This window comes from Drosophila pseudoobscura, chromosome X, assembly GCF_009870125.1.
Source record: "Drosophila pseudoobscura strain MV-25-SWS-2005 chromosome X, UCI_Dpse_MV25, whole genome shotgun sequence".
NCBI lineage: Eukaryota > Metazoa > Arthropoda > Insecta > Diptera > Drosophilidae > Drosophila > Drosophila pseudoobscura.
In genome coordinates this window covers 6,136,483-6,156,726 of record NC_046683.1, presented here as the reverse complement: position 1 = coordinate 6,156,726, position 20,244 = coordinate 6,136,483, and the positions used below count along the sequence as shown (strand labels likewise).

The 20,244-nt window shown below is 43.9% G+C and overlaps 3 protein-coding genes across 7 annotated transcripts; 1 reads left to right on the top strand and 2 right to left on the bottom strand.

The window, feature by feature from the left end:
• Nucleotides 1-6,451: 6,451 nt before the first annotated feature.
• Nucleotides 6,452-8,886, bottom strand: LOC6901823 (mitochondrial import inner membrane translocase subunit Tim16-like). 4 transcript variants are annotated; one of them, XM_033383307.1, is made up of 4 exons: nucleotides 7,931-8,057; nucleotides 7,451-7,865; nucleotides 6,697-6,889; nucleotides 6,452-6,633 (listed from the first exon to the last, which is right to left on the bottom strand). In XM_033383307.1, the coding sequence occupies exon 2, from the start codon at nucleotides 7,858-7,860 to the stop codon at nucleotides 7,477-7,479; it is 384 nt and encodes a 127-aa protein (XP_033239198.1). In that variant the 5' UTR covers nucleotides 7,861-7,865; nucleotides 7,931-8,057; the 3' UTR covers nucleotides 6,452-6,633; nucleotides 6,697-6,889; nucleotides 7,451-7,476. The 4 variants fall into 4 exon arrangements, 2 of the variants coding, with proteins under 2 accessions (XP_033239198.1, XP_033239199.1); XM_033383308.1 differs by lacking the exon at nucleotides 7,931-8,057 and having other exon boundaries at nucleotides 7,451-7,909; XR_004470112.1 differs by lacking the exons at nucleotides 7,451-7,865; nucleotides 7,931-8,057 and adding an exon at nucleotides 8,702-8,886 and having other exon boundaries at nucleotides 6,455-6,633.
• A 568-nt stretch (nucleotides 8,887-9,454) lies between these two features.
• Nucleotides 9,455-17,423, bottom strand: LOC6901822 (mitochondrial carrier homolog 2). The gene is made up of 3 exons (XM_002134454.3): nucleotides 17,373-17,423; nucleotides 10,780-10,874; nucleotides 9,455-10,714 (listed from the first exon to the last, which is right to left on the bottom strand). Exon 3 carries the CDS (start codon nucleotides 10,708-10,710, stop codon nucleotides 9,541-9,543), a length of 1,170 nt encoding a protein of 389 aa, XP_002134490.2. The 5' UTR covers nucleotides 10,711-10,714; nucleotides 10,780-10,874; nucleotides 17,373-17,423; the 3' UTR covers nucleotides 9,455-9,540.
• Nucleotides 14,845-17,358, top strand: LOC6901821 (mitochondrial import inner membrane translocase subunit TIM16-like). 2 transcript variants are annotated; one of them, XR_004470110.1, is made up of 7 exons: nucleotides 14,845-15,005; nucleotides 15,077-15,272; nucleotides 15,336-15,794; nucleotides 15,854-16,268; nucleotides 16,551-16,837; nucleotides 16,909-17,104; nucleotides 17,168-17,358. XR_004470110.1 is itself a non-coding variant. In XM_033383306.1 (2 exons), exons 1-2 carry the CDS (start codon nucleotides 15,755-15,757, stop codon nucleotides 16,240-16,242), a joined length of 429 nt encoding a protein of 142 aa, XP_033239197.1. In that variant the 5' UTR covers nucleotides 15,681-15,754; the 3' UTR covers nucleotides 16,243-16,397. The 2 variants fall into 2 exon arrangements, 1 of the variants encoding a protein (XP_033239197.1); XM_033383306.1 differs by lacking the exons at nucleotides 14,845-15,005; nucleotides 15,077-15,272; nucleotides 16,551-16,837; nucleotides 16,909-17,104; nucleotides 17,168-17,358 and having other exon boundaries at nucleotides 15,681-15,794; nucleotides 15,854-16,397.
• Nucleotides 17,424-20,244: the final 2,821 nt, after the last annotated feature.

Genomic DNA, 20,244 nt, shown 5'->3' with positions numbered 1-20,244 from the left:
ATGAACAAACGGCGCGACCGGTTCAAATTTTAATTAGAAATAAATAATACAGACAGCCATTCTCGTGCAACCAAACAACTAACTTGTTGCACCCGCCCCCGGCCTATCAACACAACCAGCAAACAGCAACCAGAAACCATCAAACACTCGTACAATCCACGTAATCATAGCCATTCCGGCCAAGACTCTTTCTGAATTATCTTCCCTAATCGAAAATATCATAATGCAATGCAACTCGTCTAGATACCTGTCCCCCCTGTCCCCCTGACCGTACCCCATCCTGCGTTTGTAAGTGTGTGTGGCCCAATCACATTCTCGTGATTTGCAAGTAATCATGTTGTACACCTTGAGGCCATACAACGCATACTGATGATGATTCCTATTGCTCTTCCCGTGCCCGTTCGTGTTCCTGTTGCTATTCCCATTCCGATTCGTGTTATATCTTCAGTAATAAACGTGCGTAATCAAGCCATGGCCAGGTCTGCCTGGTCGGGGTCTAGGTCTGGGTCTGGGTCTGCTGCTGGTCCACAACAAAAGCCAGCGGCAGAAGAAAATGCACATTTGCACGAGTCCTATATGCATGCTCCATGATCCATAGTCCGGGTGTAATATTTGATTTTGATTGAAGTGCAGTCAGGCATGTGCGGCCAAGGAAAAATCGCACGAGACCTTACCAATCCTCTCAGCCAACCGACAACCGACTACCGACTACCGACTTTCACATGCCGCTTGCCTGTTGCCTATTCAGACAGTCAGTCCGGTGTCAGGGTTACAAGGCAAGCACATAATGAGAGCAAGGGACCAGAGTGGCAAAAAGAGGAGAAAAAAAATGCATTATAATGCCGCCTGCCAACCAACATGAACGTGAACGAACGCCTCCGGATTGCGCTCTCCTGAGACTCGATTTTAGCTACGTGACCATCCTTGGTCCAGGGCTGCAGGCTGCAGCTACGGAACGGAATCGGATTTCGATTTTAAATTGTGCGGCACCTAGTATTGTGCTTGAATCCTGATTGAAATCCAACCGCAATGTTCTGGAAGTGTGTAAATACGGTTTTGTATTCAGAATTGTGGGGAATTGCTATGATTCATCGTTGGAAAGAGCAACCAAGAGATGCGCTGGATTGCTCTCCTAGCTTGGGGGGTCATTTACAGGGGAAGTCAATAGCAGTCACTTACCGAAAGGACTCCGACGTATCAGGACCCACTGGAACCTCCAATGAACCATTCTATAATGCACCAATGGAACTAGTTCCGCTACGGACTTGGTTTTCCAGCCCCAGAAGCGCTTCATCTTGCGCTGCATTCGCTGCGACTTGACAGGCATCCTGGAGCCGACAACCCCTGACTGCACCCCGAAACACGTTGATCTCCTTTCAGTTCGGGGCTAAGCCTGCTCCGGCTTCGGCTTCGGCACATCCCCTTACCCCTGCCACGGCGGCACCAGTACTCCGCCTCCCACGACTTTCTCCGTTTTTTCACGCCAAGCTATTTTATGGCCTGCATAAATCAGAGATGCCCTGCACCTTCCTCCACAGCAAGCTGTCTGGACACGCTTTCCCCACCGCCAAAAAAAACGTAGGGGCTGTGGGCGTGGCACTTGATGATGACGATATTATTGGGAGCCCTACACACTAAACATATATGTACATCCATGTGTATCTTCATCTGTTAAGTTTAGGCCTTCGTAATTGCCGACACTCGCTGCGCATGAAAATTTAAAACGCAACAAATGAAAGAAAATGCCGCTTTGCTCTCGCCCACAGTTTTCCAAGTGGCTTTTTGGCTTTGACTGCGAATTAAGGGGACTCCTCGTCCCCAATTTGTTTTGGCCTCGTTTTACAAGGCGCAAGGCGGTGGGAATGGAAATGGGATTGGGATTGCGGCTGCTGCTGCTGCTGCAGGGGAAAGAAAAAACATTTAGGCAACTTGGCCCTTTGAAGGCTCGTGGTCATAAATTCCGTTCTCACCACATTTTCCCTTTGCCGTTCTCACACACTTTTCATTTATTCTTTTTCCTGGCTCTCTCCCTCTCTCTCTCTCTCTCTCTGTTTGGGGGCAAGGCATAAACATTTTCGTCTGCCAAGGTGCAAAAAAACGGCAGACCAAACAGGAAGGGGAGTCAAAAGAGAGGAACCCCAAAACCAACGAACATTTAATACTCTGAAAATTCAACTCAAACTTCAACTTGAGAAAATGCCTGGAGAAAGTTACACAAAATGCACTCAAATCAATCTGATTTTCTTTTGAGCAAATATTAGGTTAAATAACTCTATAAAATTGTCACATAAATGGTCCGAATGGGACGCTGCACTTCCATGGAAAGCGGCTCTCTGGCACAGCAGAAGTCTCCACAATGAAATGCCAAAAAACAAAGCATATTTCTGGCCATACCGTCTAACTTGACTTGGTTTGGTCCTTGGCATGGGCTGCTGGCTGGTTCTTTGGCAGACAGACAGAAAGACAGCCCAGAGTGGGTGAGAGCCAGAGAAAGAAATAAGGAATCTAAAATGATAATAAAATATTCATATTAATCTGCTGGGCTCATAAAATATTCAGCTGCGTAATTGTTGGCATTACGCTCGAGTCCAAGCCCAGCCAGCTATGACGACAGACGAAGAGTCTGTGTGCCAGCAGTGCCATCATCGTCATCATCATCATCGTCTCCAACTCCCGCATCAGGAAAGGAAATGCCAAACAAAAATCTTGCCAGTTTTATAATTTACACCTGGCTGCTTCTACCTCTACCTCTCCCTCTCACCATACTCCCTGTTTCTTCTGTGTCTCTTTCCCAAAAAATAAAAGAAAATACACTTTAAAGCTAGTAGCTTTAAAAGCTAAATAGAGAGGTGCCATGTGTAAAGGAAGAATGCCACAACAACCCAATCCGAGCGAAACCAATGCCAAGCAATGGCAATCCCATTAAGCTATTCATAATTGCTCATAATTTTGGTTGATTTCATTAGCATATGTAGCATTTTAATTTGATGTGGAAAGCTGCCACTCACCGGCACTCAAACCTTCTCCTCCATCTCCGTCGCCACCTGCTCCTCCCCCAAAGAAAAGCCCGCTCCAGTTCCTCACACACCTCATATGCATAAATGCATAATCAATGAAGCCTCATTAACCTGTCGCTGTCTCTACCTCTGGCTGTTTATTGTTGTTGCCTGTTAATTACGCAACCCATAAAATATATATTGCTTCTCATCGCGCTTTACATCAGAATGACGTCGATTAACACCTCATAAATGTGTGCGGGTTAAGTGTGTGTGTGTGGGTGTGTGTACGGGTGTGAGTGTGAGGAAGGGAGTATGTTTGTGTTTGTGCTTGTGTAAAACCTGTTAATTGGTTTAACGGTATAAAATTGAAACCGCCGACGTTGTTGTCGGAAATCGGAAGCCCATGCGGCGTATGCGTTATATATTTCAACCAGAACCATCCGCCCAATCCACCAAAACACAAAAAATGAAACCATGTTCCCAATAGCATATTCACCTCGATTTTTCCCCGCGAAACATTTCGGACTGCTGCCTCATATTTTCCAACCATTTTTATAGGCTTGTTTAGGGATTTTTTGACTTTGTGAACTTGCCACGTTAACCGAGAAGACCCCATATATAACATAGACCCCCAGCACTATACAAAATAAAGGGACATACATTTAAGCCTTGTCTCTAATAAAAGTCACTGCCATAATAATTTAAACAAGTTCTTCATAAAATATTTTCTTTGAATTCTTTGAACCATTTCAGTTGTTTATCGGACGTTTTTTCACGGTCTCAGTACCAGAGATTTTGCAGCGATTTGGCCGAGTGGAACCGAGTGCATAATTAATATTCATATGTTACCAATCATGCATTTAGTGGCCTGTGTTAATTATGACATATATGAGATGTGAACATGTGGCAATTTTGTTATGTCTGCTGTCGACCGCGTTCTTAGAAGGGGCATGAACACATGTAAATTATTTGAAACGGATACTGATATTGATCTACCCACATGCACGGATACAGATACACACCTAAATCTACAGGCATACATACTCATATATGCGTACTGCTTTCATTCGATCTGATTTCAATAATAATTCATAATTGACTCCTTAATTGACTCGATATTAATGGTAATTAAGCCCGAACGTACTGCAATTTGCTGGGCACAAAACTGACAGCTTACGAAACCCAAGTCGCAGGACAAAGCCTCCCCAGTTTCCCAAGCAAATGCTTGATTTTGTTCAACATTTCCGCTACTCACAAACTCACACAAATGTCCACGCACCCACACAGATGGACGAGAGCTGCACCACAAAAGTGTTGCAAATTTTACGAAGGCTGCTCAAAAGGTTTGCTACATTTTTACACCCCATTAAGATAATCTCTTCCATCGAAGTATGGCACAAAGCCAGTGGAAATTCGATGGCAGAACAGTCTGCAGGATGGAAAAGACGGTGAAGAAATGCTAACCTTCTATCTAAATATAAAAAACACAACATTATATATAGCTTTTCCCCATTATCCTTCAGTTTTTCTACATACGAGTATCTGTGACAAATGTAAAACGATTGGCGATTTTCAGAAAAATATCATCACTTTCTCATCGCTCCAAGAGCAGTGAAACTGTTCAAACTGCACCTCGTTCTCTCTGGCTGACCATCTGGCTTTCCCGAAGCCCCTCTCGAAAGTACTCATCTCTCCTCGCTGGCATCACATCTTTATGAAGTTGAAGACAAAATTGTGTTGCATCGTTAGTCTAATTGCATTTTGCTCAGGCGACACTACAACAGATTCGTGTTCTGCTCAACAGTTGCTACGATGCACTCATATACATACATATAGTATAATAAAATACATGTCTACATGTCCATATGCATGTTTGTGTCTATGTATATCCACTGTTAGGCAGGCATGCGTGAATGTTGCAGGAACCAGGCTAGAATCAAGAACAGGACATGCCAGGACAGGACAGAACAGTGGAGAAATTTCTAGGAGAGGACATGCTGCTGCTGCCTCTGCTGCTGGTACTGCCATGGCTGAAAGCTGATGCCTGATGGCATTTTTTGGTTATTAAGACGATACGAATTTTCCCCTCATCATCCATGTGAGCCACACACACACACACACATGCCCGTGTAATAACTAGTAATTTCCCAACGTTTATAGTTTCGTTATGTGGTCGAAGGAGGAAGCGACACGAGGGTCCCAAGTCTAACTTTTGACTCTTGATTTCTCTGGCCTAAATGAACCTGACCAACTCGCAGCAGCTACACCTACAGCAGCAACAACTGGCCCAACTGGCATTTAAGCAAGGATTTTCGGGGTAGAAGACAGATGCCAGATGACCAAGAATATACCCTGGATTCGAATTAGGAAACGGCACCTGCAAAAATCATAGGAAGAGTTCTGCTAAGAGGCTTGCCGACCGGGCATTGGTAGACTCTTGATACCCTCTACTCACGGAGTTGTAGCCCAAAAATGTGTCGCATTCAAATGAACCAAAACTGAATTGTGTCTGGGCCGTGCGTTAGCACTCGGTAGTCCCTGGCTGTTGGCACATTTCGTTTTAGATTTTTGATATTTTCATTACGTGCATCTGCCAGTTACGCTTCATTGTCTGTCTGCATGCTTGTGGGTGTGCGTCTGTGCGTCTGTGTGCCTGGTAGTGTATAAAATCTTGTACAACGTGTCCTTGCCGGTTCTTGTGTCTCTCGTTACGCTTCGTTACATTGCATTGGTTAGTTGGCATCTGAACCCTGTCTAGATTTTAGCCGCTTAATCTCTGCTGACATTTGGTTAGACTGCAACAGTAAAGAGGGAAAGATACGGAGTCGAGTGGCTGCTCAACAAGCTTTTGAATGTGAAAACAACAATGAAATGTGCCATTCCGGCACAACTCAACTCGATCCGAGCAGCCAGCCTTCCAGTCAAAGCCATCCTCCTCAACAGGCCTCAACAATTGGAATAAAGCAAAAGAATGGGCGAAAGGAAAGCTTTTGTGAATCTGTTTTTAGTGCGAGGCTTAGGATTTGTGCACTTCTTTCAAAACGAATGTAATTAACATAAGAAGAGTCGACACCTAATCTGCTTTGCATGCTTCAGCCAAACGAAGTACCGGGCCATAGCAACTGAATTTAATATCTGGATTTCAGTATCCGAATAAATATATAAACATATATATATATACAGAATTTTCTCAGCTGTAGCGACGGCAACCGATAGTGGATTTCCTTTTCTCTAAATACCCGATGTGTCACAGAAGAATCCGTAGTTTTATGAGCCAACGACAGGAGAACAAGTCTATGACGACAGAGCTGCTTCTGATCAATTACATGACAGGCACTTTTGCTGAGGCAAAAACACCCAATTTGTCAAATTTTCCCAACCAAAGCAACCCGTTCAATTCAATTCAATTCAATTCAATTCAAGGTAAAGTGAAACAACTGTCATTTCTTTAATTATATTTATTTACATGCTAGAATTGTTTCAAACATTAAAATGTGTGTTCGCCATGCCAAAGGTCTCGCCATTAGCCTCCAGTTATTTAACGAGAAATTGTGAATGTGTAGTGCGTGAATATTTGCGTGTATGTACATATGTCACCTCCAATGTATGTCACCGCTATAAAGACCTAGGAAAGCTGTGATGGGTAATGGTAAATTAGTTCGCGGTGCATCCACTATTTGCCACGGCTTCAACTTACCCCGTCAAAAGCTGTACGCTGTCCGTCAAGGATGGCTGTGTACCAGAGTAGATTGTTCGCCAGATTAAGTAGTGTCGCCTTGTGATTCGTGGAAGTAGAAATTGTTCCATCCTACGGAGAGCGTCACATCAGTTTACAGGGCTTTCCTAGCTGTATTGTTGCATCATAGTGTCCGTGTATTTGCGTTGGCCGACTAGAAGAAGAACGAAGAGCGTTGAGGAACGAAACCGGCTTGCAACGGAGGCGCTGCTGTTTAACACTCACTATATATATATTAGTCTTAACGAGGTATTATGTGTGCCGATTTGTGTAGTGCTCTTCTGTTTTTGATCACATTTTAAATTTTACTAAAATTTTATTTTTCACACAACAATTTTGTTATTTGTTTAACCGAAACTAAGTTTTTTTTAGGGGATGTTACCCCTATGGAGCCCGAAACGATACTGAATTTGTTTGATTTTTTCAATAGCTCGTAAACTTTCACTTGCACTACGACTGGTTTTGAACCGAGAATGGCCTACTACAGCCATTCAATTTTTTGACAACGTGTTCTTGGGTGGATTCGAATGTCATGGCAATTGACATTACGGAAATACATGGGCGAAAGGAAAGCTTTTGTGAATCTGTTTTTAGTGCGAGGCTTAGGGTTTGTGCACTTCTTTCAAAACGAATGTAATTAACATAAGAAGAGTCGACACCTAATCTGCTTTGCATGCTTCAGCCAAACGAATAGCTTCCACCATTGATTTTTTACCTTTTGTGTTGTATTTTGCGGTTTTGCTACTTGGACTCTGACTGAGACACGGTCTGGGCCTCCCACTTCTTGATCTCCTGATCAATACGTTCCTTGGCCCGAACGACCTTCGATTGAATGTAGAACGATCCGCCTGCCTTCTTCTGATTGGCATGAAACAAGTACTGGAACTTGTTCTCGACTTCTCCGCGATCCAGCACATCCTTTACGTTCAGAATCAGCTGCGCCTCTTCCAGCGTCATACCCTTGAGCGCAGCATCGGTTTTGGTGGGATTAAAGGTGGCGGACTGCGCTGCATGCACCCGGGCTGCCTCCCTGTAAACTTCGACCTCCTGACGCACCGTCTTCGCGAACGCCTTGCCAATCGACTGGGCCCCCAAGAGAACGATCCTCACCAAGTACCGGGCCATAGCAACTGAATTTAATATCTGGATTTTAGTATCCGAATAAATATATAAACATACATATATATATATATACAGAATTTTCTCAGCTGTAGCGACGGCAACCGATAGTGGATTTCCTTTTTTCTAAATACCCGATGTGTCACAGAAGATTCCGTAGTTTTATGAGCCAACGACAGGACAACAAGTCTATGTCGACAGAGCTGCTTCTGATCAATTACATGACAGGCACTTTTGCTGAGGCAAAAACACCCAATTTGTCAAATTTTCCCAACCAAAGCAACCCGTTCAATTCAATTCAAGGTAAAGTGAAACAACTGTCATTTCTTTAATTATATTTATTTACATGCTAGAATTGTTTCAAACATTAAAATGTGTGTTCGCCTTGCCAAAGGTCTCGCCATTAGCCTCCAGTTATTTAACGAGAAATTGTGAATGTGTAGTGCGTGAATATTTGGGTGTATATTTGCGTGTATGTATGCCACCTCCAGTATGTCACCGCTATAAAGACCTAGGAAAGCTGTGATGGGTAATGGTAAATTAGTTCGCGGTGCATCCACTATTTGCCACGGCTTCAACTTACCCCGTCAAAAGCTGTACGCTGTCCGTCAAGGATGGCTGTGTACCAGAGTAGATTGTTCGCCAGATTAAGTAGTGTCGCCTTGTGATTCGTGGAAGTAGAAATTGTTCCATCCTACGGAGAGCGTCACATCAGTTTACAGGGCTTTCCTAGCTGTATTGTTGCATCAAAGTGTCCGTGTATTTGCGTTGGCCGACTAGAAGAAGAACGAAGAGCGTTGAGGAACGAAACCGGCTTGCAACGGAGGCGCTGCTGTTTAACACTCACTATATATATATTAGTCTTAACGAGGTATTATGTGTGCCGATTTGTGTAGAGCTCTTCTGATTTTGTTCACATTTTAAATTTGACTAAAATTTTATTTTTCACACAACAATTTTGTAACTAGTATAACCGAAACTAAATTTTTTTTAGGGGATGTTACCCCTATAGAGCCCGAAACGATACTGAATTTGTTTGATTTTTTCAATAGCTCGTAAACTTTCACTTGCACTACGACTGGTTTTGAACCGAGAATGGCCTACTACGGCCATTAAATTTTTTGACAACGTGTTCTTGGGTGGATTTGAATGTCATGGCTAGATTTCGGCAGCTCTGATTTTGCCCACGTTGTCCAAAACCAGCAGAATTGACATAACAAGAGTAGACCCCCAATCATTTATGCAGGTCCTGACTGGGCCTGCGATACGGTCTGGGCCTCCCACTTCTTGATCTCCTGATCGATACAAACGCCTTGCCAATCCACTGGACCCCCAAGAGAACGGTCCTCGATAAGTATCGGGCCATGGTCCAGTCTTATGAATTGTTCTCGTTTGACTATATTAATAGTAATACCATACACAATAATCTCAGTTGCTGTGGCAGGCAACAAAACCTATAATAGGGTGCTCCTATTATTCGTCTCTTACGATACCATTGCGATGGTATAAACATACCGTGAAGGCTAGCAGTGATCCGCTGTTGCAGCTGTCAAATGAAATACTACCTTTAGCTATAAAGGGAGAGTGAAAAGCTACAGTCTATATGGAAAATATCATTGCAACAACAACATTGTTTATTTTGTTCAACAAAACGCTGGAAAAAAAAGGGCTGAGCCAACTCTGTGCTTATTTCGGGCGTCCCATAAAGTCATTCAGCCCCTTGACAGGCACCGTACGCCAGAAAAGAACGCCCCCACGGTGGTAGAATCCATTACCTTGATATATATCATAAAAGCACTTGGTCCAGTGTTCATAGTGCGGCATTTGAGACGGCATTGCAGCAGCCAAGGGGGACCCTTGAACATCCATACAGGTGCCCACCACTGACAACGGGTGCAGAGCGTACGAGGACGAAACATTGACTATTACCTCGTTGAGTACCTGAATGTTGGAGTGTTGCGGCCAATAGTGGAAGAAGAGAGCCGTCGCCACAGTGGTGACTGCCATGACGCCTATATTGCGCAGCAGGCGGGGCACAAATCCGGCGTAGAAACCGGCCACGCCTTCTTCGGTGAATATCTTGCAGATGGTTTGGGCCAGAGTTTTGTAGACATTTTCGCAACCTATAAACTGGGCGATCTGGCGAGTCGAGACCACAGTTAACGGCTGCGTGACGACCAGATTCAAGGTCAATCGGATGCTTCTGACTAGCAAGTTCCTTGACACATCCTTCACAGAAGTCCCAGTCTTATGGGTTAGTTTGCGAGTTCCCAGACCCATCGCCACCATAGCTGACTCCATCAGGTAGGAAAGAAAATTTCCCGCGATGCTCGCCTTCAGACCCCGAAAGAGGGCGAAGAATCCATCGCTCTGATGGATGTAGCCAATGAGGTGTTGCGTATCAGGCAGAAGACTGCGCGATCCGAGCAATCCCACCCGGACAATCTCACCAGGAAAAGGGTCAAAGCCCAGTTGCATCAAGACACCGGCATGATGGAACGGGTGCATTAGCGTAGTCCAAAGTACCCCCGTGCAGAAAAATTCCAAAGGGTCATTGAGTCCATCCTGTTCGTTGTTCCTGTTGTTATTCTGCAGCGGGCCCTCTTCAGACTCAATGTGGTCCTGCCCATTTAGGGCCACCATGTCACGAATTTCATTAATGTCGGATCGACCGGCAACCAGGCGATGAGGTCCCTGCTCAGGATCCCGTAAGTGAAGGCCATCCTCTACGTAATTCCCATCGCCAGCACCGTTGTTCCGCAAAGGGATCACGGCCAAAGCCAAATCGTCTTCGGAATCCGGGAGCACAAAATAGTCATCCCCCTCGATCCCGAATCCAGGACTATTTCCAGACATATTTCTGTTGATTTGAAGAAAAAATGTTTCGAATAGTGTTTTTCTTTTTATTTGTATAAAGAAACTTACTCAATTTTGAGAAACAAATTTAGTTTTGAAGTATATCGGTAGCTGTGCTTCTGTCGAGCGAAAAAAGTATACTGAAACTTTTCAATTCCTCGGATCTGAAATTAGAATTTTAAGTCCTACATTAAAATCCACTGCTTTATACTAACACAAAAAATATAAATATAAATATGTGCATACATATGTACATACATACTTACGTATACATATGTACAGACGACGATTGTGCAAAGTAAAGTTGAAGGTTAAAAAATAATAATAATTAATAATAAAAACGATCGGGAACGTTGTGAGCACTACCTAAAGAAGTAAAGAGTAACTATTCCTGAAGATAATTTCTTAAGGGTTTACCTATACTAAATATACATATAATACATATAGGTCGATCGGTCGCAGTTGTTTTTTAATTTGTTGAATTTCTTAATTGTCGATTTAACTTTTATTTAATTTTTTGCTGTTTGGAAAATTTAAAATTCTCTTTTCCTCCCTCTTGGTGTTCCTTCTCCCACTCGTTTACTCTTCTCTTGATTACAAATCCCAGAGAATCCACCGACGAACTCCCTCCTAGCCACCACGCAATCGGCCTCAACCGTCCGCTCGCTTGCTTCACAACATGAAATTTCAATTAGGCTGACCCCGATGCCCTTTGCTGTTTTTCTGGTCAATTTACTGCAGCCAGACGTATTGGCAGCCCGCCACCCAGCACCCATCTCCGCCTCTTGGTCATCCTCACCCATTTCCCATTAGGTTGCAATTTTTTGGAATATCATGGAGAAACTTTTGATGTTAAAATCAAGGCAAGGGGCACAGCAGCACCACCAACGAAAACCATAGTGCAGGGATAAAGGAACGTTTATATTAACCAAATAAATGCACTCCTGCGGGACATATCTGGGAGAATAGAAATCGGGAGAATTCCTCCGAGGAGAATTGGGCCCGATTGACCTTGAGCATGGATGCCAACATATTTTGCTATGATCTTCATCCGCAGTGCAATTTTTCACTTACTTGGCCAAAGGGTGCGACGGCCGAAGGGTGCATCCGAATGAATGGGCCATTTTGTGGTGAATGGTAGCTCCAGAGCACTTTCGCACACCACCCATGACCATGGGCTCCTCCTGCCTCCTGCCCCCTGCCCTCTGCACCACTGTTCCATCCAATCCAATCCCGTCCAACCAACTGAAAGCAAATGCAACTTATGCGACACGCACAGTTGATTAACAATGTTGCAATTTTTGAACCGAGCCAACTACGTCGAAGTCCCGCAGCCATGGCCATGGCCGTGCTTTCGAATCCCCTGGCAGGCCTCTGGCGACCAACTCCAACAACTGCCCTCCCTCACAGGCACACGCACGATTATTGCACATCACTAATTAGTGATGTGTGCGACGCATCGCGCCTACAATTTTAGATCATGAGGACGAGGAGGAGGAGGAGGAGGAGGTGGAGGAGGAGGTGGAGGAGAAGGATACGGTGGAACTGGCAGAAGCGAGACCTGACGTTGACATTCCACTAACAGTGAAATTGTTTTCCAAATCCTAAGCTTGCATGTTAGCCACAAGCAACAACAGTACGCAATTCGGCCAGGGAGTGGATAGCCGGTGGCGGACTGGGGCTGGAGACTGGGGACTGGGGAGTGGCGGCCAGGGGTCGGGGATCGGGGGTCGGGGGTCGGGGCGAACCACGAACGGCAGCAGCGAATGAATGGCAATGAATGCGACACTGGACACGGACACTAGGCCTGCTCCGACCACTTTCAGCGCCATGGCCATGGCCATGCATCACCGACGCCAGCCTTGCCACGTTGCAGCAGATCCCACGTTGCATGTGCGTGTGTGGTAAATAGTGAACTGTTCGCCATCCCCTACCCTCTACCCTCCACAGATGAGTGTACTCTTCTCTGTACTCTATCTGGAAAGAGATTATCATCTATTATCTATTGGTTGGTTTCTTCTAGAAGTACTATATTTATTCTCATTAATTGCATGTGCAACATTATCGTATATATTATATATATATTCCATTTATTGCCCATCCAAATCAGTTTCAGTAAGGGAAACCTCCATGAGGTTTACTTGAGTGCGACAAAATTCGCACTTCTTGTTGCATTTGCACTCTAAAATTTTTTGTTGCATTTTCGAGGGAGGAGAGGACACTGTGTGGGCTGGCGCTCTCCCTGTCGGGGGATTAAAACTGCCGGATGCAGTGCGGAAATCAAAATGCTATGGCGGCCAGCCATCGGACACAACTGACGAGCGTTCCATCCGCTGGCCGCACTCCTACTCCTCCCGGCAACAGCACAAAAAATACCAAACCAAATGGAATCAGAGTTGGAATGGGAATTGGAATGGGAATGGGAATAGGCATGGGAATAGATGTAGATGTAGGCATAGAAGTCGGAATGGAATCGGAATCGGAATCGGTGGACCGATCGGGGCGGTAATAGAAGTTTAAATGGCAACTAATCGCAAAAGGCAGGACTCCTGCCAGTCCTGCCAGAGCGAAGCGAGCACGAGGCTGGCCATGGCCACGTTTAGATAGCCATGTGGAGGTGTTTGCATAATGAATGAGCCCCAGCCAACAGCTAAAGCTGCGGCTTCTGAACTAGAAAATGGGGAGCAGCAGCGTCCACAGTTTTGGTTTCAGTTTGGGTTTCGGGCGGCTCCAGACACCAGTTCACGCACAAGACAATGAAATCAAACAACAAAACGCAAATGCGATCAATTACAGTTGGTGAATTTTAACGGAAAATGGCCAGAAAGCCGAGAGCTGCAACAGTTGAGTGAATGATGATTCCACTGCCACACAGAGAGATGGCTCGCTGCCGCTTCTTCTCTCCATGCGACACATAAAATTATGACTGCCAGGGTTCCGGAGCGGCACAGGCGGATGGGCTCTGGGATGCGACCCCGGCAAGGCAACAAGTCATTATTGTAATTACGTTAATACCCCTAACGCACACGTTACATTGCATCAGATCTCCCCCAGAGAGAGTGGGAATTCGGGAAGGAGCAGCTGCCACAACGTACGTGCCCCAAGGATTGGAAGCAGCAGAAGCAGCAACAACAACAAGAGGGACTTAACTGCTTGACAGCCCTACGCCCGGAAGTCTGTCAATTTGCGTATAATTTGTTTATGAGCTTCACACACACTCACTTACATACATATGCAGATACGCCTCTGGAGCGGATGCGGAAGCTGAGAGAATCTGAGCAAGGAAACGTTTTGATTACATTCCATTCCATGTGCCAAGCTTTTGACACAATCGTTGGCTGCCATTTTTAGGCATATTCAGAATACAAAATGAGTCTGACGAAGAGAACGTGAAACTATTCAATTAAATGTGTAGAAATCTCGCCGAATGCAATCTCAGCCGAAAACTGTCCATATATGCAATAATATGCGTACATAACAACGAAAACATCTTTCAGCTTGGGTATTTTTCACCTGTAGGCGAAAAGTGTCCCCTCCGCGACACATCAAAATAAAGTACTAGATCAAACGTAATTCCTTTTTAACTTTACACGTAGCACCGTGAATACAATAAGTATATTCATGTTATTCTAATAAAGCGACGAATCGAGTTATAACCCATCGGATAAAAAATAGGAAAAATAGGAGGTCCACTATTGGTTGTCTTTCGCTACAGCTGAGACAATTGTGGATACATTTCTATATTTTAGTCATTTATTAGTTCGTTAGTTACTACTCTTCTCAGATATAACATTTATATGATTAGGTGTCGACTCTTGTTATGTCAATTCTGCTGGTTTTGGACAACGTGGGCAAATTCTAAGCCTCGCACAAAAGCTTTCCTTTCGCCCATTTCCCTAATGTGAATTGCTAGGCCCGGTGCTAACAGGTGTCGCAGAACGGAAATGTACTAGACTGTACAGTATCAGAGCTGCCGAAATCTAGCCATGACATTTAAATCCACCCAAGAACACGTTGTCAAAAAATTGGATGGCTGTAGTAGGCCATTCTCGGTTCAAAACCAGTCGTAGTGCAAGTGAAAGTTTACGAGCTATTGAAAAAATCAAACAAATTCAGTATCGTTTCGGGCTCCATAGGGGCAACATCCCCTAAAAAAAACTTAGTTTCGGTTAAACAAATAACAAAATTGTTGTGTGAAAAATAAAATTTTAGTAAAATTTAAAATGTGAACAAAATCAGAAGAGCTCTACACAAATCGGCACACATAATACCTCGTTAAGACTAATATATATATAGTGAGTGTTAAACAGCAGCGCCTCCGTTGCAAGCCGGTTTCGTTCCTCAACGCTCTTCGTTCTTCTTCTAGTCGGCCAACGCAAATACACGGACACTATGATGCAACAATACAGCTAGGAAAGCCCTGTAAACTGATGTGACGCTCTCCGTAGGATGGAACAATTTCTACTTCCACGAATCACAAGGCGACACTACTTAATCTGGCGAACAATCCTCTACTCTGGTACACAGCCATCCTTGACGGACAGCGTACAGCTTTTGACGGGGTAAGTTGAAGCCGTGGCAAATAGTGGATGCACCGCGAACTAATTTACCATTACCCATCACAGCTTTCCTAGGTCTTTATAGCGGTGACATACTGGAGGTGACATACATACACGCAAATATTCACGCACTACACATTCACAATTTCTCGTTAAATAACTGGAGGCTAATGGCGAGACCTTTGGCATGGCGAACACACATTTTAATGTTTGAAACAATTCTAGCATGTAAATAAATATAATTAAAGAAATGACAGTTGTTTCACTTTACCTTGAATTGAATTGAACGGGTTGCTTTGGTTGGGAAAATTTGACAAATTGGGTGTTTTTGATTCAGCAAAAGTGCCTGTGAGGCCGTGAATATTATTTATAATATTCATGTAATTGATCAGAAGCAGCTCTGTCGACCTAGACTTGTTCTCCTGTCGTTGGCTCATAAAACTACGGATTCTTCTGTGACACATCGGGTATTTAGAAAAAAGGAAATGCACTATCGGTTGCCGTCGCTACAGCTGAGAAAATTCTGTATATATATATATGTTTATATATATATTCGGATACTGAAATCCAGATATTAAATTCAGTTGCTATGGCCCGGTACTTGGTGAGGATCGTTCTCTTGGGGGCCCAGTCGATTGGCAAGGCGTTCGCGAAGACGGTGCGTCAGGAGGTCGAAGTTTACAGGGAGGCAGCCCGGGTGCATGCAGCGCAGTCCGCCACCTTTAATCCCACCAAAACCGATGCTGCGCTCAAGGGTATGACGCTGGAAGAGGCGCAGCTGATTCTGAACGTAAAGGATGTGCTGGATCGCGGAGAAGTCGAGAACAAGTTCCAGTACTTGTTTCATGCCAATCAGAAGAAGGGAGGCGGATCGTTCTACATTCAATCGAAAGTCGTTCGGGCCAAGGAACGTATTGATCAGGAGATCAAGAAGTGGGAGGCCCAGACCGTGTCTCAGTCAGAGTCCAAGTAGCAAAACCGCAAAATACAACACAAAAGGTAAAAAATCAATGGTGGAAGCTATTCGTTTGGCTGAAGCATGCAAAGCAGATTAGGTGTCGACTCTTCTTATGTTAATTACATTCGTTTTGAAAGAAGTGCACAAATCCTAAGCCTCGCACTAAAAACAGATTCACAAAAGCCTTCCTTTCGCCCATGTTTGTATTACCCTAATGTGAATTGCTAGGCCCGGTGCTAACAGGTGTCGCAGAACGGAAATATACTAGACTGTACAGTATCAGAGCTGCCGAAATCTAGCCATGACATTCAAATCCACCCAAGAACACGTTGTCAAAAAATTGGATGGCTGTAGTAGGCCATTCTCGGTTCAAAACCAGTCGTAGTGCAAGTGAAAGTTTACGAGCTATTGAAAAAATCAAACAAATTCAGTATCGTTTCGGGCTCCATAGGGGCAACATCCCCTAAAAAAAACTTAGTTTCGGTTAAACAAATAACAAAATTGTTGTGTGAAAAATAAAATTTTAGTAAAATTTAAAATGTGAACAAAATCAGAAGAGCTCTACACAAATCGGCACACATAATACCTCGTTAAGACTAATATATATATAGTGAGTGTTAAACAGCAGCGCCTCCGTTGCAAGCCGGTTTCGTTCCTCAACGCTCTTCGTTCTTCTTCTAGTCGGCCAACGCAAATACACGGACACTATGATGCAACAATACAGCTAGGAAAGCCCTGTAAACTGATGTGACGCTCTCCGTAGGATGGAACAATTTCTACTTCCACGAATCACAAGGCGACACTACTTAATCTGGCGAACAATTCTCTACTCTGGTACACAGCCATCCTTGACGGACAGCGTACAGCTTTTGACGGGGTAAGTTGAAGCCGTGGCAAATAGTGGATGCACCGCGAACTAATTTACCATTACCCATCACAGCTTTCCTAGGTCTTTATAGCGGTGACATACTGGAGGTGACATACAAACACGCAAATATTCACGCACTACACATTCACAATTTCTCGTTAAATAACTGGAGGCTAATGGCGAGACCTTTGGCATGGCGAACACACATTTTAATGTTTGAAACAATTCTAGCATGTTAATAAATATAATTAAAGAAATGACAATTGTTTCACTTTACCTTGAATTGAATTGAACGGGTTGCTTTGGTTGCGAGTGAAAATTTGACAATTAGTGCAAAGTCGTCAGCTGATTTACTACAGTGCTGTTAAACGTCTACAAGCTGCATTAGTATTGAAACGATTAGTGTTGCGCAGCATCAGCAGCAAAGGAGCAGTGCTGTGAAATGCCAAATGAGACGATTGTAAATTCGACTGCTGTAAGCTGGAAATGAATAAATTGTGACATCCAGCATGGAGATTTTTCTACATGAATAATGGATATCGATAGATAATCTTTAATGCTTAAACACTAATTTCATATGTGCGCGCGTGTACGTGAAAAGAGCAACAATTTACATTCAAATTGCGCTTCCAGCATGGACAGCCATTGATCTCTATAATGAGGCACGTTTTACCAATGCAAAAGTTCAACCCACACACACATGCATATCGTATTATTATTGCAATTTTCAATTTGTGTGCATTTAAAATGCAATTTTCTCTGGCAAAGTGAGAGACGAGGCTCAATGAAATTTAAGTGATTTATTTATACGCATTGTTGCTGTGTCCGGCACTGTGTCGTGTCCGGCGATGGGTGGAACGGTGTCCAGTGTTGTCAGTCCGTGGCCAAAACTCTTAATAAAAACAATTAAACCAAATTGGCTCCAATTGTATGCGGGAAATTAAATAAAAAAACAAAATGGATTTAAACCAAAAATGCCGCCAAACGCCACTCAAGACAGTTTTGCGACAGCTGTAATCCAGTTGGGGTTGGGGTGTTGGTTCAAACACCCTTCAAAAAATTGATGATCAGGATGTCGGATGGGAGAGAATAAAAAGATGATGATGCTAAAAACTGCACACTTAAGTGGAAATGCAGTCGAGTGTCGCCATCATCATCATCATTGCAGCAGTGAAGGCACCTCTGGCAGGAAAAAAGCAAATGCAGAGCAAGTACACGCATCCACACGCAGACACACACACACACACACACACACACACACACACAATCTATGAACAAATGATAAGCAGCAAGTCGACGTCAATGCCGCTGCGATTTGCGTTCGTCGTTTTCTTAGTTTTTTTTCGATTCTTCTTCTATACCCTGTATTCGTTGAGCACAAGGGTATAAGCATTTTCCTAAAGGACAAGACAAGCAAATCTCCTTGAGAAATTCGTTGCTCGTTTGTTTCCTCTCATTTTTAAATGGTATTTTATGTTTTAGTATAGGGTATCCTTTGGTCGAGCTATCCAGTGGGGCGTTCTTAGCTGCTTTTTTTTACTTTTTAGTATGGAAAAACTATTCAAGTCTAATGGCACGAAAGAGAATAATGACGCACAATACACTTCGACAGTTTAAACGGATTCACATGATTACAACTAAAACGGGGGAGAAGATCTGAAGAGCCGCAGCAGAGTGAAGTGTGGAGCGTGGAGCGTGGAGCCTGGAGAGCGGAGACCGTGGAGTAGAGAGACGATGACGACAACGGCTGCGTTGCCCTTAGCTGCGCTGCATTGGCAGTAAGTAATGATGTCTGTCGATGTTTGCAGAAACTTGTTAACCATTTGAAGGCGACAAATGTCGTGCCCATTTTATCAAGTCATAACAGTGGGCCACATGGCATTAAGACGCGCTAAGCTCTCATCCAATCAGCATCTCTGGCTTGGCCCACAGTGCGCGGCTATGTCAAGCACTTCACTTCCTTCGGGAAGTGCCTTTAGGCAAACAAATTGCTAAATATAATGGATCAAGGTGGGCGTGGCCAGATCGTTGATGGTAGTTGGACTTCCTTGCCGTCCTCAGCATGCGGTCCGGGAAGAGAAATTTCTGGTTGCGCGGATAAGAGTCAAGGTACTCCTGGCTGATCAGCGAGTCATAAAACGTACCTTCAAGGCTGCCCAAGACCCAGTCGAAAAGATATAGAAAAACAGATATTTATTTTTGTATTTCCCATTATTTTGCAGCGTTAAATATTGTTTGTTAAATAATGCCATACATGATACTGTGGTAGAGAAAGCGGTACACGCATTCTAATCACACACGCACAAACACCTCAAACACACAATACTAATCGATTTGATACAAGAAATGAAAAAATAATTGAATAATGCGTTTATTTATTTAGAGCTTTAGGGAGAGCTTTTATGATACTGCAATAGCTAGACGAAGACATGTTTTTGCACGAATACTCCGAAAAGCACAGAGTGAGAGGGCAAGCAATATGGGAGGGCAAGCAGCAGAGCGAGCTCGACAATACGGAGGAGACGATCCAGCGAAATGCAGGGAACCAACAGTATACTCACGAAAGCACAGACACCGAAAGAACAGTCCATAAAGAAGAATGCAGGCAATCCAGACAGAGGGAGAGCAAGAGAGCGAGCAGCAGACGCGCTTATGCTTTCCAGATAGTGTGTAGGCGATGCAACCGATGATGCGTGACGTCAGTGAACGAGGAAGAAAGATGATCCAAAGCAGACTGGATAAGAGCAAGAACAAATTGTTCCCGCGAGTCCGTTACTACGTTCAGATTTTATATTTATATTAAAGACTTTTTAACAACCGAATCACTGGTGATCAACAAAAATGAGTCCCTGGTGCAGGACCGAGATAAAAATACGACCGACTTAGGCAAGATCTATACGGGAATCTAGAGATACACGTTTTCAACGATACAGCCGTGATAAAAGTGCAGCTGCGTGGGCAAGATCAGCTTGGAAATCAGCTCTATGAGCTATGTAATGCAGCCCTTTCATTTTTAGCTATGGTAATTACATCACTCCAAAAATATACAAACTTCCCTTGAGCACTGCTCAAAGTTAAAGTTTTGGTCCAAGGTTCCTAATTGCAGAAGCTGCTGGTGCTTCAGCGCTATCATACGATAATGTCAATGA